This window comes from Aquarana catesbeiana, linkage group LG02 (assembly GCF_042186555.1).
Source record: "Aquarana catesbeiana isolate 2022-GZ linkage group LG02, ASM4218655v1, whole genome shotgun sequence".
Classification (NCBI taxonomy): domain Eukaryota; kingdom Metazoa; phylum Chordata; class Amphibia; order Anura; family Ranidae; genus Aquarana; species Aquarana catesbeiana.
In genome coordinates, this window is record NC_133325.1 from 686,997,927 (window position 1) to 687,012,729 (window position 14,803).

At 44.8% G+C, this 14,803-nt stretch overlaps 1 protein-coding gene across 1 annotated transcript in view; it reads right to left on the reverse strand.

The window, feature by feature from the left end:
* The window catches only part of RSKR (ribosomal protein S6 kinase related), a 60,975-nt gene that overhangs the window by 18,422 nt on the left and 27,750 nt on the right, over positions 1–14,803 (reverse strand). Inside the window, exon 7 of the mRNA XM_073616772.1 lies at positions 6,013–6,053. Coding sequence (XP_073472873.1) covers positions 6,013–6,053 — 41 coding nt within the window. The remainder of the gene's footprint in view (positions 1–6,012; positions 6,054–14,803) is intronic.

A 14,803-nucleotide genomic window follows, 5' to 3' on the forward strand; every position in this document is an offset into this window, starting at 1 on the left:
TGCCCTACAGATTAAAATGGTGGGTGTTTCATTTTTTTTTTTCACACAGTATTTGCGCAGCGATTTTTCAAACGCATTTTTTGGGGAAAAAACACACTTTTTTACATTTTAATGCACTAAAACACACTATATTGCCCAAATGTTTGATGAAATAAAAAAGATGATCTTAGGCCGAGTACATGGATACCAAACATGACATGCTTTACAATTGCGCACAAACGTGCAGTGGCAACAAAATAAATACATTTTTAAAAGCCTTTAAAAGCCTTTACAGGTTACCACTTTAGATTTACTGAGGAGGTCTACTGCTAAAATTACTGCCCTCGATCTGACCGTCGCGGTGATACCTCACATGCATGGTGCAATTGCTGTTTACATTTGACGCCAGACCGACGCTTGCGTTCGCCTTAGCGCGAGAGCAGGGGGGACAGGGGTGCTTTTTTTTTTTTTTTTTTTTCTTTATTATTTTTTTGCTTTTTTATCTTATTTTAAAACTGTTCCTTTCATTTTTTTTTTTTTTTAATCATTTTTATTGTTATCTCAGGGAATGTAAATATCCCCTATGATAGCAATAGGTAGTGACAGGTACTCTTTTTTGAAAAAATTGGGGTCTATTAGACCCTAGATTTCTCCTCTGCCCTCAAAGCATCTGACCACACCAAGATCGGTGTGATAAAATGCTTCCCCAATTTCCCAATGGCGCTATTTACATCCGGCGAAATCTAAGTCATAAAATGCTCGTAGCTTCCGGTTTCTTAGGCCATAGAGATGTTTGGAGCCACTCTGGTCTCTGATCAGCTCTATGGTCAGCTGGCTGAATCACCGGCTGCATTCTCAGGTTCCCTGTTGAGACAGGAGAGCCAGAGAAAAACACGGAAGACGGTGGGGGGGGGGCATTCTCTCCCACTGCTTGTAAAAGCAGTCTAGAGGCTAATTAGCCGCTAGGATTGCTTTTACATGAAAGCCGACCGCTGGCTGAAAAGAATGATACCAAGATGATACCTAAACCTGCAAGCATCATTCTGGTATAACCACTCAAAGTCGTGAATGGTGTACCTGAAGACAAAAAAATGGTTAACAATAAAGCACAGTAAACGGTAAAGTATAAAAAATTGCATACCTGAAAAGCAAACATGATAAAACATAATAACAATAAAACATTGCAGAATAGAATACAGTAAAAAAGAGCAGAACAATAGAGAGAATAGAGAGAGAGAGAATAGAGAGAGAACAATAAAACGACAACTATTATTTTTTATTTTATATTTTTGTTTGTGTTTTTTTTTTTTTTTTTACACTTTTTTTGTAACTGTAACCTTTATAACTGTAACCGGTTCCAGGTTCGGGTCTCTCAAAATGCGATGGCATCTTGGGAGACCCTGTGAAAGTGTGTCCTAGTCTGTGCAATGCTGTACCCTACGCTAATACTGAACTAGTGAATGGTAGCGTTCAAAACATTCACCAATGCAAAGACCAGGATTGACAGGAGGGACAATAATAGCGGGTGTCACGCCTATATCCGCGTTTGCTGCAGACACAACATCTTTTTTGGGGGGTTCGTTGGGTAGGGGTACTCGGGAGGACATAAAAATGCCTCTCATGCAGCCGACTGCATTTGGTTGGGGATGTGAATGGGGGAAGTATGGGCGCTGCAGAAGTGGTGGGTTCCCAATTAGTAGGATTGGCGAATGCAGCAGGAAGGGCATTATGGGCACGACGGGCCTGTGTTTGTCTTTTTGGTGGCAGCGGGACACTATTTGTGCTTGCCACCTCACCAGCTTGAACTGCACTTATGGGACTCGCCACGTCACCAAGTGTTACTGCAGTCCTGGTTTGACTACGACCGGGGTGTACTAGGCCGCTGGTGCTTGCCAGTTCACCAAAACGCTACCAAAAAAACTGTTAGCGATTGCAGGGATCAGGCCTGACTCTGCGAACGCTGCAGTTATGCGTTTAGTGTTTTGTAAGTGACAGTGATAGATCGATACTACACTTGGGTGGGCTGGGCTGGGCCGGGCGGAGGGGCAAAACGCTGGTGCTAGCAGGTATCTGGGCTGATCCCGCTAACACTGCGTTTTTGGGAACCCTAAACTGCTGGGGACGCTAGTATAGATCTGAACGGATCAGATATTGATCCGATCAGATACTATACCACTAAGGGAGGATACGGTGCGTGCGTGGGTGTTAGCGCGACAGGCGCTAACCTGACGCTGCCTGGGGCTGGTGCTTGCCAGTTCACCAAAACGCTACCAAAAAAACTGTTAGCGATCGCAGGGATCAGGCCTGACTCTGCGAACGCTGCAGTTATGCGTTTAGTGTTTTGTAAGTGACAGTGATCGATCGATACTGCACTTGGGTGGGCTGGGCTGGGCCGGGCGGAGGGGCAAAACGCTGGTGCTAGCAGGTATCTGGGCTGATCCCGCTAACACTGCGTTTTTGGGAACCCTAAACTGCTGGGGACGCTAGTATAGATCTGAACGGATCAGATATTGATGCGATCAGATACTATACCACTAAGGGAGGCGTATGCTGCGTGCGTGGGTGTTAGCGGTACTGGCGCTAATCTGACGCTGCCTGGGGCGACGCATATAACCGCCGGGCGATCAGGGGGCTAAACCTTTATTCGGTAATAAACGGCGGGTGCCCTGACACTATAAAAAATAAACGAACTAACCAGCGTCACCCGTAACGGTTATACGGTGATCAGTGGTGAAAGGGTTAACAAGGGGGCAATCAAGGGGTTAAAACATTTATTAGATAGTATATGGGGGTCCCTGTCGCTATAAAACGCTGACGGCGAACCTAAATATTTACGTCCCTAACTAGCGTCACCAGTGACACTAATACAGCGATCAGAAAAATGATCGCTTAGCGACACTGGTGACAGGGGGTGATCAAGGGGTTAAAACTTTATTAGGGGGGGTTAGGGGGGTATCCTAGACCTAAAGGGGGCCTAACACTCACTGCCCTAACACAGTAACTGTCACAAACTGACACTATGCAGTAATCAGAAAAAAAGAAAAAAAAAAAAAAACCTGCTTGGTGTCAGTTTGTGACAGGGGGGGGGGTGATTGGGGGGGGATCGGGGGGCGATCGGGGGGGGGATCGGGGTGTTTTGTGTGCCTGGCATGTTCTACTGTGTGTGTGTGTGTTGGTGCACTCACATACCTGTCTTCTCTCCTCGGGCCGGAACGGAAAATACAGAGCCGAGGAGAGATGACATCATTTCCTCTGCCTCTGTGTACACTACAGAGGCAGGGAAATGATCCCATTGGCTGGGAGCGATCGCGAGGGGGGGGCCACGAATGGATGGCCTCCCCCTCACCACCGATCGCCGGGGGAGATTTGCCGACCGCCGCAGGCACCGGGGGGGGGTCCGATCGGACCCCCCACCCGCGGGCAGACAAGGACGTACCTGTAAGTCCTTTTGCCTGCCCGTGCCGCTCTGTCGACGTACATCGTCGTGCGGCGGTCGGCAAGTGGTTAAAGCTTGTAGGTTGAATTTTTATTCTGCTCTGACTGTCCTATGAGGCTGCAGGACCCCTGACCCTCCCTCTGGACAGTGCTGATTGGCCCTGTGCCCTCATGCACCCTCCAATAAAAAAAAAACTCTCTATCAATACACACCAAACTGGGCATGCGCAGAGTGCCCCCAAATCTGTGTGCTATTAGGAGATGGATTGGGGACAGTAAAAGAAAGGAAGGATCAGAGAAGACAGGCTCAAACAGCCTTTTTACACAATGCGCAGGATTGACCCCTTAGGTTCCACAGTGAGTATAACAAGCATGCTTTACTACATATACAGACTGATTTTACTGTTGTGGGTTTAGGAATACTCTGTTAGGATAAAATTTGTATTGCCTACTGTGGAGATGCACCCCTCTATTTGTCCTTCTAGCCTTTGTCACCAAAAGCAATAGTGAAGGGGAAATGCTTAGTTTTAGAGTTGTCCCTAGAACAAAAAGTGAAGGTAAATCTTCCAACGGGGACAGCTGTTCCGGTGACAGTTGTCTAAGAGGGGAATTCCCCTCACGTTTGAGAGAATTCTTACTTCATATTGCATCTCCAGGACAGGAAGTGAAGGGAAATCTCTCTAATGGGACACTGACCGCAAAAAAAATAAACTGACAGGGGTTATAACTGTCCCCTAATTTATCCAAAGTCTAGAAAAAAGTTTTGCCTGTAAATACTAAAATAATAAATAAAGCGTATGTACATTTTTGTTTCTTCTCTAGATCTTAAAGTAGTGTTATGTTTAAAACCGAAGCACTATTCAACTAGATTAGATGAGTGTTGTTTCTCACTCAAACCCTCAGAACATAATTACATACAAAATGACAGAGCCTTGGTGTCTAGCCATACCCCATAGTTGAAGATGCAATGTAGTCGTTATGGCATTACGTGGGATGGATGATGACTCAATAGGTGCTTATCTAATACTGTTCTTTCTTTTCCAATAGTTTTTATTATTTTAAGATAACAGTGAAGTAGAATCAACAAATCTTGATTATTCCATTTGATTTACATTATGTCAGGGCTGGGCTCCTGCTACTTAACGAGCAGCTCTTTTTTTTCGGTACTCAGAAGTTGTTCAGCTGTTGGTTAATTACCAGCCACTCGTCATCACCACAGTGACTCACGTGGTTACCATTAACCTGCCTCATTAGTCCAGCCTACAGCCAGCCAGCCCCTTTTTGCTATTTAGGCAGCTTAGCTCATTTGCCCTTGTGTGGTCTATGATCTCTAAATGCGGTCCTGCCTGTGCTCCTGTGTATGACTTGGCCTGGCTGACGTCCCTTCTGATTCCTGTTCATAATTCTTGCTCCTGGCTACGCTGACTTCTGGTTTTCTGACCCCAGCTCGTCTGATTACCCGCTCTGGCATCCAAACTCTGGCTTCTGTTTTTTTACTAGGTTCTTGAACTGTGCTATTTTTGTCATTTAATTAAGGCTGGGTTCACACTGGTGCAATGTTAGACATCGCATGTGATTCGCACTGCACTGCTGTGCAGATCACATGTGATGTCTGTGCAATGCGAATTCGCATAGCATTTGCACTAAAATGGTGCAGGACCCTTTTTTTGGTTCGCACTGGAATCTGTTTGCTTGGGTGTACACACCCATGTGATCCGATTCCTGCACCATTTGACAGTTCGCACTGCGATATGCGAACCGATCTGGGGGTGTCATTAACTTTCTATTGACACCCGCAGCGGTTCACATAGGGCAGTGTGAACTGCCTGCTTGTCCTATGCGATGCGAACTGGCATTGGAATCGCGCTGGTTCCCGCATCACGCTAGTGTGAACCGTCACTAAAGGTGTGATTTTTAACTGCACTTTCTGTCTCTGTCTGGTTTATGGTTCCTGACACATTATTATCATTAGTATACACAATGTTTACCATTTCCAACAACTAATACATGTATATAAATATTTTGCTGTTATAAACAGCTTATCCTTGTCATGGAGCTTCCATAAGCAGAAGAATCAGAAGTTGCATGTTGTCTCATTTTACCAAATTTAAGTTCTATAATTTTTCTACCTTTCAAAACTTCTTTGGACGAAAGTGACAAGCATTCACCCAGCTGTCACAATCACTGTAATTTGCCTAATTTGTTTATTTCATATGATGGTCAGCTCCATCTAGTGGCCATAATTTGATATTTTCCTGATTAAGGTATTTAATGAAAATGCCACATTGTAACTTCTAGATTTAACTGACTATAATAGAAAATAATCCTTTTAGACAAACTTCAGGTATAATGTGTGACTGCTGGGTGAATGCTTGTGATATTCATCCAGAATTTTTTTTAATATACCCCTAAACAGTGGAATCTAGAAAAAACACCCCGACCTAAACTCAAATGCTTGTAAATTTCTTGTCACCTTCAGCGCAGGTATTGCTGCAGCAAATAGGTTAAAAAAATAGAAAACTTAAATAATACGTTATTATGTGGCAGTCCACTTTAACTGTAATTCTTCTATGTAACATTTGTGCACTGCATTCTTACCTTTACATCTCGATGTATGATTCCCAGGTTATGAAGATACACTGTAAAGATGAATTACTTGGTTAATACTCTTAATTAAAAACAATATTCTTTTTATTATAAGCTTTTAGCGTATTATAATACAATACAGAGCCTATTAGGCATACCCAGGCTCGTAATAACAAAAAGAACAACATAAAAAAGACAATTATAATACCAGAACAAAAACAAATGGTACGCTCAAGCCACTGTATCATTATTCATAAAATTCAGGGTCTTATGAATGAAAGAAGTCACGGTGGTCCTGAACACCTGGATCTAGGGACACCACCAAAAAATGTGAATGTAGTCCGCTAAGACTGACACACACCTCCAGAAGGCAACTGGGACAGATGGATATATCCTGTGCAAACACACGGGGTAAGGTAAGCTCGATGTATAATTTTAAATTGAATTAGTCTGTCCCTGGCAGATGCCAATTGTAGAAAGGAGCATTCCCACATTTCCTCCCAATCCTCCTCATCCAACTCAGGAACGTGGACAAGCCACTTATTTCAGAGGGACTCAAGGCCATCATGGAGTGAAGGGAGTAATTCTTTATAAATAGTGGAAAGAGGTTTAACCATGGCATCATCTCTGAGCAGATTTACAAAAGCAGAGGTATAGAAAATAGACTGATTGGCAAATTTGAGTGTAGAAGGCATATGCCTAAGCTGTACATATCTAAACAGATGTGAATTAGGTAGATCATATTGTTTTCTAAACTGTCAAAGGTCTGCAACATTATCCCAACACAAATCTGGTTAAGGTATTTAATGCCTCTTGTCGTCCATATATGTAGATCAGGAATTGACATAAATTCCGACAGCTCAGGATTAAACCACAAGGGGGATGCGGTGAGATGTGCCCAGGGGGATTGGGACTAGCAGCTTTGACCAACCAAGCCTTTAGCAAAGTTTTCTTAGCATTTGTTAGCGCAGGAAGATGATACAAAAGACTTTGCAAAGCCTCAAACAGGAAGCCTCCAAAATTAGAGTAATCTGCAAGCAGCCAGTAATAGGCATGCAATAACAGAGCAGCCAGAAAATATTTGTGAAGATCGGGGCAGACCAGGCCAGGGTCATTGGAGGGCCGTTAATTTAAACCTCAGCTGACTCGAGCCCCAGAGAAAGTAGACTAAGGTGGAATTAATACGCAGAAAAAATGCCTTGGGTATCCATTCAGGGGAATACCTAAGCACATATAAAAAAGTAGGAAAAAGTTTTATTTTGAAAAGATTGATTTGCCCAACTAAGGAAAGAGGGAGATGCAACTAGGCCCTCCACCTAGTTTTCATACTTTGTATCAATGGAGCCAAATTTAATGCACAATAATCTGAGGTAGAAGGAGAGACAAAAATATCAAGGTTATTTGTCCATATGAAGGGAAGGGCTGGGCCAGCCAATCGCTTTTGTCTCTGTGATTTATCCAGGTTTACTTTCAACCCGAAGAAAAACCAGAGAGAATATGCAACACCTCTAGAGGGAGGGTCCAGGGTCTTTAAGAAATAAAATAAGGTCACCCGTATACAAAGTTTACTTTTCCTCCAGAGTGCCAACACTGATACCCACTACTGCGGATGAACGTCTAAGAGCCGAGGCCAACAGTTCCATCATCAGGGCAAAGAGGGCTGGGGACAGCAGACAACCTTGCCTCGTACCTCCTACTACTGAAAGGGAAGATGAGAGATCACCCCCCAATTTAATCTGAGCTGTCAGAGATCTATAAAGTATCTCAATCCACTTAAGAAACTCTGCACCAAACCCCATAGCCTCCAATACAGAAAACATGTAGGGCCAGGCGACAGAATCTAAAGCTTTCTCCAGATCTAATGTCACCAACACTCTAGTAGAGGACAACTGCAGATGGATGAAAACCCTTCATGGGTTAACATCGGTCGACTTCCCTGGAATAAAGCCAGTTTTTCATTAGGATCTTTAAGTCCTAATTGAGTAAAGAGATTGGCCTGTAGGAGGCACATTGGGACCAATCCATACCAGGTTTGAGGATGAGAACAATATGGGCTTGGTGCATTGAAGGAGGCAAGGACATTTGCTTTTTACAATCAGAATAGAGCTGTAGGAATTTAGGTGTAATTACAGGTGCATGGCCCCAGGGAGACCATCCTGACTCAGCGTTTTACAGCCGGTGTTCTATCGATATGTGCCCTCCGTCGAAAAGTGCCTGCGCATGCGCAGAACGGAGCCACACTTCAGCTGATTTGGCGATCAACTGGAGTGACGTGACCATGGCACATGCACACATCAGAGGAGGCATTTTTCGAAGGGAGAGAAAATGTCACGGACACTATTAAAAGCTATTCACAGAGCAGAGGGACACTGTAGTTCTAATATTGTGCCTCGCTGTTGCGGGGCAGGGGTTTCAGTCTACTCAAGGTCACCTTTTGTCAGTGTTGCACGGCGGCTTTAGTGTCTTGATCAGCACCTGTTGCCTGTGTCTAAGAGCGGGTTGCAACACAGACAAAATCCGGCTTTCAACACAGCCACAAGCCGCCCTGCAACAGCGAGGCATAATGTAACAACTACGGTGTCCCCCTCCGCTCTGTGAATAGCCTTTAAATGTGTCCGTGAAATTCCCTCTCCTGTCGAAAAATGCCTCCTGTGATGTGCGGGCACTTTTCGACGGAGGGCACATATCGATAGAACACCGGGAAAAGGAGTGGATAGCTGCCTTGATTTCCTCGACTATAAAATCTTCAAGATACTCCCGGAGAGCAGCACCGAATACACAGGGGACAGCTTTATACAATTTATCATAGTATGTTCTGAATTCCCTCAGAATGCAGTTAGGGTCAGAGGCCATAGTTCCATCCATGCAGCATATTTCAGATACCACTGTCTGAGTTTTAGAGTCAGCTGCAAGATTATCCAGCAGTTTGCCATTCTTATCCCCAGACTCAAAGATCCTTACGGCCAAGGAATGAATATTTTAAGATGTGTGGCCAAAGTGAGATGCAGAGACAATGCTCTTCCTGTGTCAGCAAGCTGGCTGAAGTTATCCAGAGTCGGGGAATCAGAAAAGGCAGCCGCTGCCTTAAAGCAGAGTTCCACCCAAAAGTGGAACTTCCGCTCATTTGTCTCCTCTCCCCCTCTGGGGCCACAATTGGCAACTTTCAGGGGGGGGAGGGGGGAAAGGATACCTGTCTTTGACAGGTATCCTGTTCCCAATTCCGGGAGACCGGGCCACGGCCCGTGACATCACTGCGGGGCTCCCTCGTCCTCCCTCCTCCTCTCCCTGTCACCCAGACAGTAGGAGAGAGGTGCGGGGCCTCGCGCATGCACAGTACGGTTCCCGATGTGAAGCCGTAAGGCTACACTTCCAGGTACCCTTACCCGCAATGGAGTCAGCAGCACCCGACAGCTGACGGAAACATCAGCTGCGGTGCCGACATCGCTGGACTCCAGGACAGGTAAGTGTCCTATTGTGACTTTTACCCTTTTTCAAAGTCTTGTTTTTATAGATGCCTATTAGATGCCTATCACATCAATATTTGTGATATATACAGTCATTTGCGTTTTTTGTGTATGCATTTTTTTGTGTATGCATTTTTTTCAATTTAAAAATCTTTGTAATTTAAGTTAGCGCTACACTATATATGCACCTGTACCTTTTACAAATCTCCTTGTTTGTCGTGTGAGCTGCTATTTAATTGAGTAAGCGCAGTGTTTTGATTATTTTGTAAGTGTCCTATTGTTAAAAGCCAGCAGCTGCACTATGTGTAGCTGCTGGCTTTTCTTTTTTTTTTTTTTTTGGGTGGAACACCCCTTTAACTTCACTATCCGCCAGCTGTTGAAATTGAGAGGACAAATCGGTTCTAACCGTTTTAATAGCAGATATACAGTATATTCCCCACTAGTATGGGCCTTTAAATACAATATTCTATAGTAAAAAAGTAAAATATACTATATATATATATATATATATATATATATATATATATATATATATATATATATATATACACAGTACTGTGCAAAAGGTTTAGGCAGGTGTGAAAAACGCCGTAAATTAAGAATGCTTTCAGAAATAAAAGTGTTAATAGTTCATTTTTATTCATATTTGGTGTGACTACCCCTTCAAAAAATGTGTGCGAGTGTACCTAGAAGAATGGATGCTTCTTTGAAGACAACGGGTAGTCACACTGTGAAGGAATGTGATGTAAATAATAATAATAATCTGAAAATGTCTATTTTCTTATGTGTATACATATTTTTCTCCTTTCTCATTATATAAGTATACAGATTAGCTCTGTTCCTATGTTTTTCTCAAAATGGCGGGTACCCCCTACATCCCACACATCAGAAGAACGCGGAACTGAAGATAAAACCAAGGACAGCCAGACCTCGTTATGAAGATTCTCCATTTTCTTTTTCTATCTTAACCAATGAGATGTACCTATTAGACTAACATAGCAATGACGTATTTGTGTGTATAAAACATTAGCACCGCCTTGAATAAATTAGAAGTGTGAGAAGTAACGGAGCTGAGCGTGTCTCAGAGTGTTTACTTTATATGCATGCATATCAACACTTTCAAATTAGAGACAGCAGCAGATAACCTTGGGCTCGATTGGAGCTCTTAATCATTTCCATAACAGCTGGTGCTGAAACCCGGGACCTCAGGCTACAGTCGAAGCTATACCGCGACAAGCATTCGGGTGTTAATTGATTGATAAGAGTGGGGTTTGCGCAGCCCTAACAGTACCGGTAAGTTTGATTTATATTCTTACCACTGTACGACTTTCTTATCTTTCGGTTGACGGCTGGATTCTGTCGGTATGCTGAGACTGTCTTAGAGGCAGGTAACTCCTCGCCTGAGGTTGTTTTAACGAACCTGCCAATGGGTTTCTGCTGACTGTATTTTTTGTTCACTGTCTGCCATTCTTTGGGCTACGAAACTCAGCAGTCTAAAAGTGCTACATGTGTGAATGTGTGGTCTCATCTCCAGATAAGCTGTTGGACTCTGGAATGAGATTGTTTCCCTTGTAGCAAACGTTTATAGACGGGTTACTCTGGGTTTTAACGAACCTTTGAGGGTTATCTCAGCTGCTGGCTTTGCAGTCTGAAAGTGTTACAGAAGTCTTACCCCAAGACGAGTTGTCGGCCTCTTGGTGTAGAGCTGGAAAAAAAACGTCTATAAACGGGTTTATTTTTGCATGGTGGTCTGCCCTTGTGGTTATCTTAGCCTGCTGAGGCTTTACGGTTCAGAGAGTGGCAGGTGTAATGTCCTATCGTGAGTGTATTTGTGGTTTACTGTTTGCTATACACGAGAGGGGTTGGGGACTGGTTAAGGTCGGAGGGGGGGCTGCCCGGGGGATCTGTTGGGTCGCGGGCCGTTGCTCCTCACTACCCCTGACGTGTTTGTTCTTGTTCTGAGATTAACCTAGGAGCGCAGTCTTATGTGCCCCCACCCAAAGAATTTGTTGATAAAGAACACTGAGAAAGAATATTAACCTCTTGGTTGTACGTATTCTCCTCTCAAGCCGTTAGCCGAGAAACAGAGAGAGAAAAGAATGTGATTGTAAAGAAGGAGAGAAGAAGATGTTGAAATAGTTAACAAAGTTGAAAGAAGTGGCGAAAGTTATGTTGCTAAAGAAACAGGGAGAAAAATCCTGTGTGATAAAGAAAATTGGATAAAGGAAGTTAAGAAAGATGGCGATTGTATTATGTATGTGTATCACAGAGTTGAGGATATGTTGGAACTTGAAACAAAAGGAGGGGAGGGACAGCACTGCCCTCCGTCTAACAACCACTCCTTTCTCACCACCCAAGCACAACCCACTGTGACAACTCAGCCCGGCGGCCATCTTAGTGCACCCATGCCTTCACTTTCTACCCAGCCCAGTGCACTTCCTGCCGGCGGCCATCTTGGTACACCCAGTAAGCTTAAACAGCCTGTACCCAGCCCTCCCTGTTTTAAACCAAGATGGTTTATACCACACACCTGTCTTCCCCAATACGGAAGCACCACATTCCCAGGCCGGATATGTTAATGATGAAGAAGCGTCTGAGTGGGAAGCCCAACAGCAGGCAGCAAGGCCACCCACTGATTTAACCCCCAATCCGGCTCCGGACTCACAGTTCCGAGAGGATCTCAAACACATGCTGGCAACCATAAGGAACAGTGCCTCTTGTCAGCCCCCGCCCCAACAACAGTCTCGGTTACCAGAAGGGGCACCAGTGATGTATGTCGCTTTTACTCTATCAAAAGCAGCGGCCTTAGTGACAAGTCTGCCTGACCCAGAGAAGCAGCCAATTCCCTTCTACCACAGGATAGTGCAGATACAAGAAACTTACTCAGCTGCCTGGAGAGACTTGATCAGCCTATGCCAAATCAAAGCAGGATATGTCTTTTGGCCAGTCATGCAGATGGCCTTCAATGATGCCTGCCTGACAAGTGCCACTTCCTACACCTCAGGCGTGGAGTTCTGTGCACAACTCCACGACTGGCCAAAGGAGAAGTTGACAGATCAGACCACCACAATCCAAGATATTACCCAAGATAAAGGGGAGTCTGTGAAGAAGTATCATGCTAAACTCGTACAGGCCTTTGATGATCTGAGTTTCTCCCACTATGAAAAGAGACACACACGTTTCCTGCGTGGGAATGGATGGGGTGCCCCGCTCCAGTCCACTTCCTGATTTGCTTGCCAGATTTGTGGTGTCCTCTACATGTCCCTTGAATCTACTAGGAGCTGATGTGTTGTCCAGACTACAGGCCTCAATCAGGACACGCCTGAAGGGGGGATGAAGTTACATACTCCCCTATCTTTAGAAGACTAATCTGCTTTGTGTTCTCTGCCTCTCCTGATGACACTTAATGAAGCAAAAACTTCAAGTTCAATACTGCAGGAAGTACTTGACAGAATCCCTGTGTGCCTATGGTCCACAGGACCGGAAGACAACGGTCACTTAAAGGTGCCACCAGTTTCACTCAAGCTAAAAGAGGGCGCATCATTGCCCTGGAAACCACAATAACCCCAAGAAGAGAACCCCTAAAGAAGAACCAGGTACCTGCTGTGGATGCCTTTGACTGCAAAGTACCTCACAGAGGTGGACCTTACAAACGTTTTCTTCAGTGTCCACCCTCACCCCTCCTGCTGGTACCTTTTTGCATTCATCCACGGAAAGAAACGGCAACATACCTAAATAGTTGTGCTGCAAGGGGCACAGAACTTTCCAAGCCAGTTTGCAAAAGCTATGGCTATCATCCTTGACACATGACAAGAGGAACAGCCGGAAGTGATTCTCTTCCAACATGTTGATGACCTTCTCCTTTGTGCAGCTGACTTACCCCCTGTTGAAGTCACCTCAGAAAGCCTGTTGTGCTATCTTGCCAACCAGGGCTGCAGAGCCTCAAAGCCCAAATTGCAGTGGTGCTCAACACCTGTCATTTTCCTTGGACTAATTTCCTAGTGCAGAGCATGGATTACAGAAGCTTTCCTACTGATGCTCTGCAATCAGACCCCTTCCAGATGTCTCCTGAAGAAATATCTAAAGTTTGAAGCCTTTAAGTGCGCCACCCCCGGCGCTAGGGCTCCCAGCCTACGACAAAACGCTCAAGTTCTTTGTATCCGAACATCTGGGACATGCTGCAGGTGTACTCACCCAATCACACGGCATCAGCCTACGCCCCATAGGATATTATTCCTGTCGGCTGGATGCGGTAGCAAGAGGAGGCCTATTGTGTCTGCGAGCTGGATTTGCTACACAAGCCTTGCTTGACAAAACTTTGAACTTGGTCCTCGGACACTGCCTCGTTCTGCTTGCTCCCCATGACGTTGTTGCCATATTCAGCCAAGATCCAGCCGAAACACTTGTCCACTACCAGACACTTGAGACTCCTGTGTTCCCTCCTACTGGACAGCATTACTCTATTCAGTTGTCAAACACTGAACCCTACCACCCTTCTTCCACTTCTCGAGGGGGGAAAGGAGGAGGAGGAGTAGAGTCTTGACTTGTCACCCCATGACCACACAGGACACGCGGTCACCACTGAAAACACTGTTCTACAAGCTGAAGCCTTACCACCGGTGATGTCTACACAGGAGGCAGAGCTGTAAGCACTTACTACAGCATGTAAATGGGCAGAGGGAAAAAGAGCCAACATTCATATGGACTCAAGATATGCTTTCAGCATTGCCCATGATAATGGTGTTATCTAGGACAGAGGATTCCTGATGGCTGCAGGAACACCTGTGAAAACTTGATTGATGCCTTGCTTCTCACAACCCAAGTGACTATTATGAGTAAAAGCACACGACAAACTGAACTCAAAGGAAGCTTAAGGCAATCATCTAGCCAATTCAGCTGCCAAACAGACAGCTGGTGGTCCACGGGAAGTGGACAGCAGGGTGGTAGAAGAAGACCACCCCGTGCTTACCTTACAGACTTTCCCAGTGGACAGAGTTTATCTAAAAGAGCTACAGAAAACAACAAGTACGGATAAGAAGGAAAGCTGGAAACGGAGAGGAGCAACTCTCAGAAATGGACTATTCGAGTGCAACAAGAAGCCTTGTCTACCCAGGAGTATGTACCCAGCTGTGGTGCAATGGGCACATGGAGCTGCCCACTTGACAAAGACTTTTATGAACTCTCTTATCAACAAGTGTTGCACCAAGAGTTACTCCACTGACTGACAACTTCTGCAGATCATGCATTATCTGCACCAAATGTAACCCAGGATGCACAGAAGAAGCACAGAAGAAGCACCTGGCAAAAGCCCTATACCCCATTCCAGAGGATGCAAATTG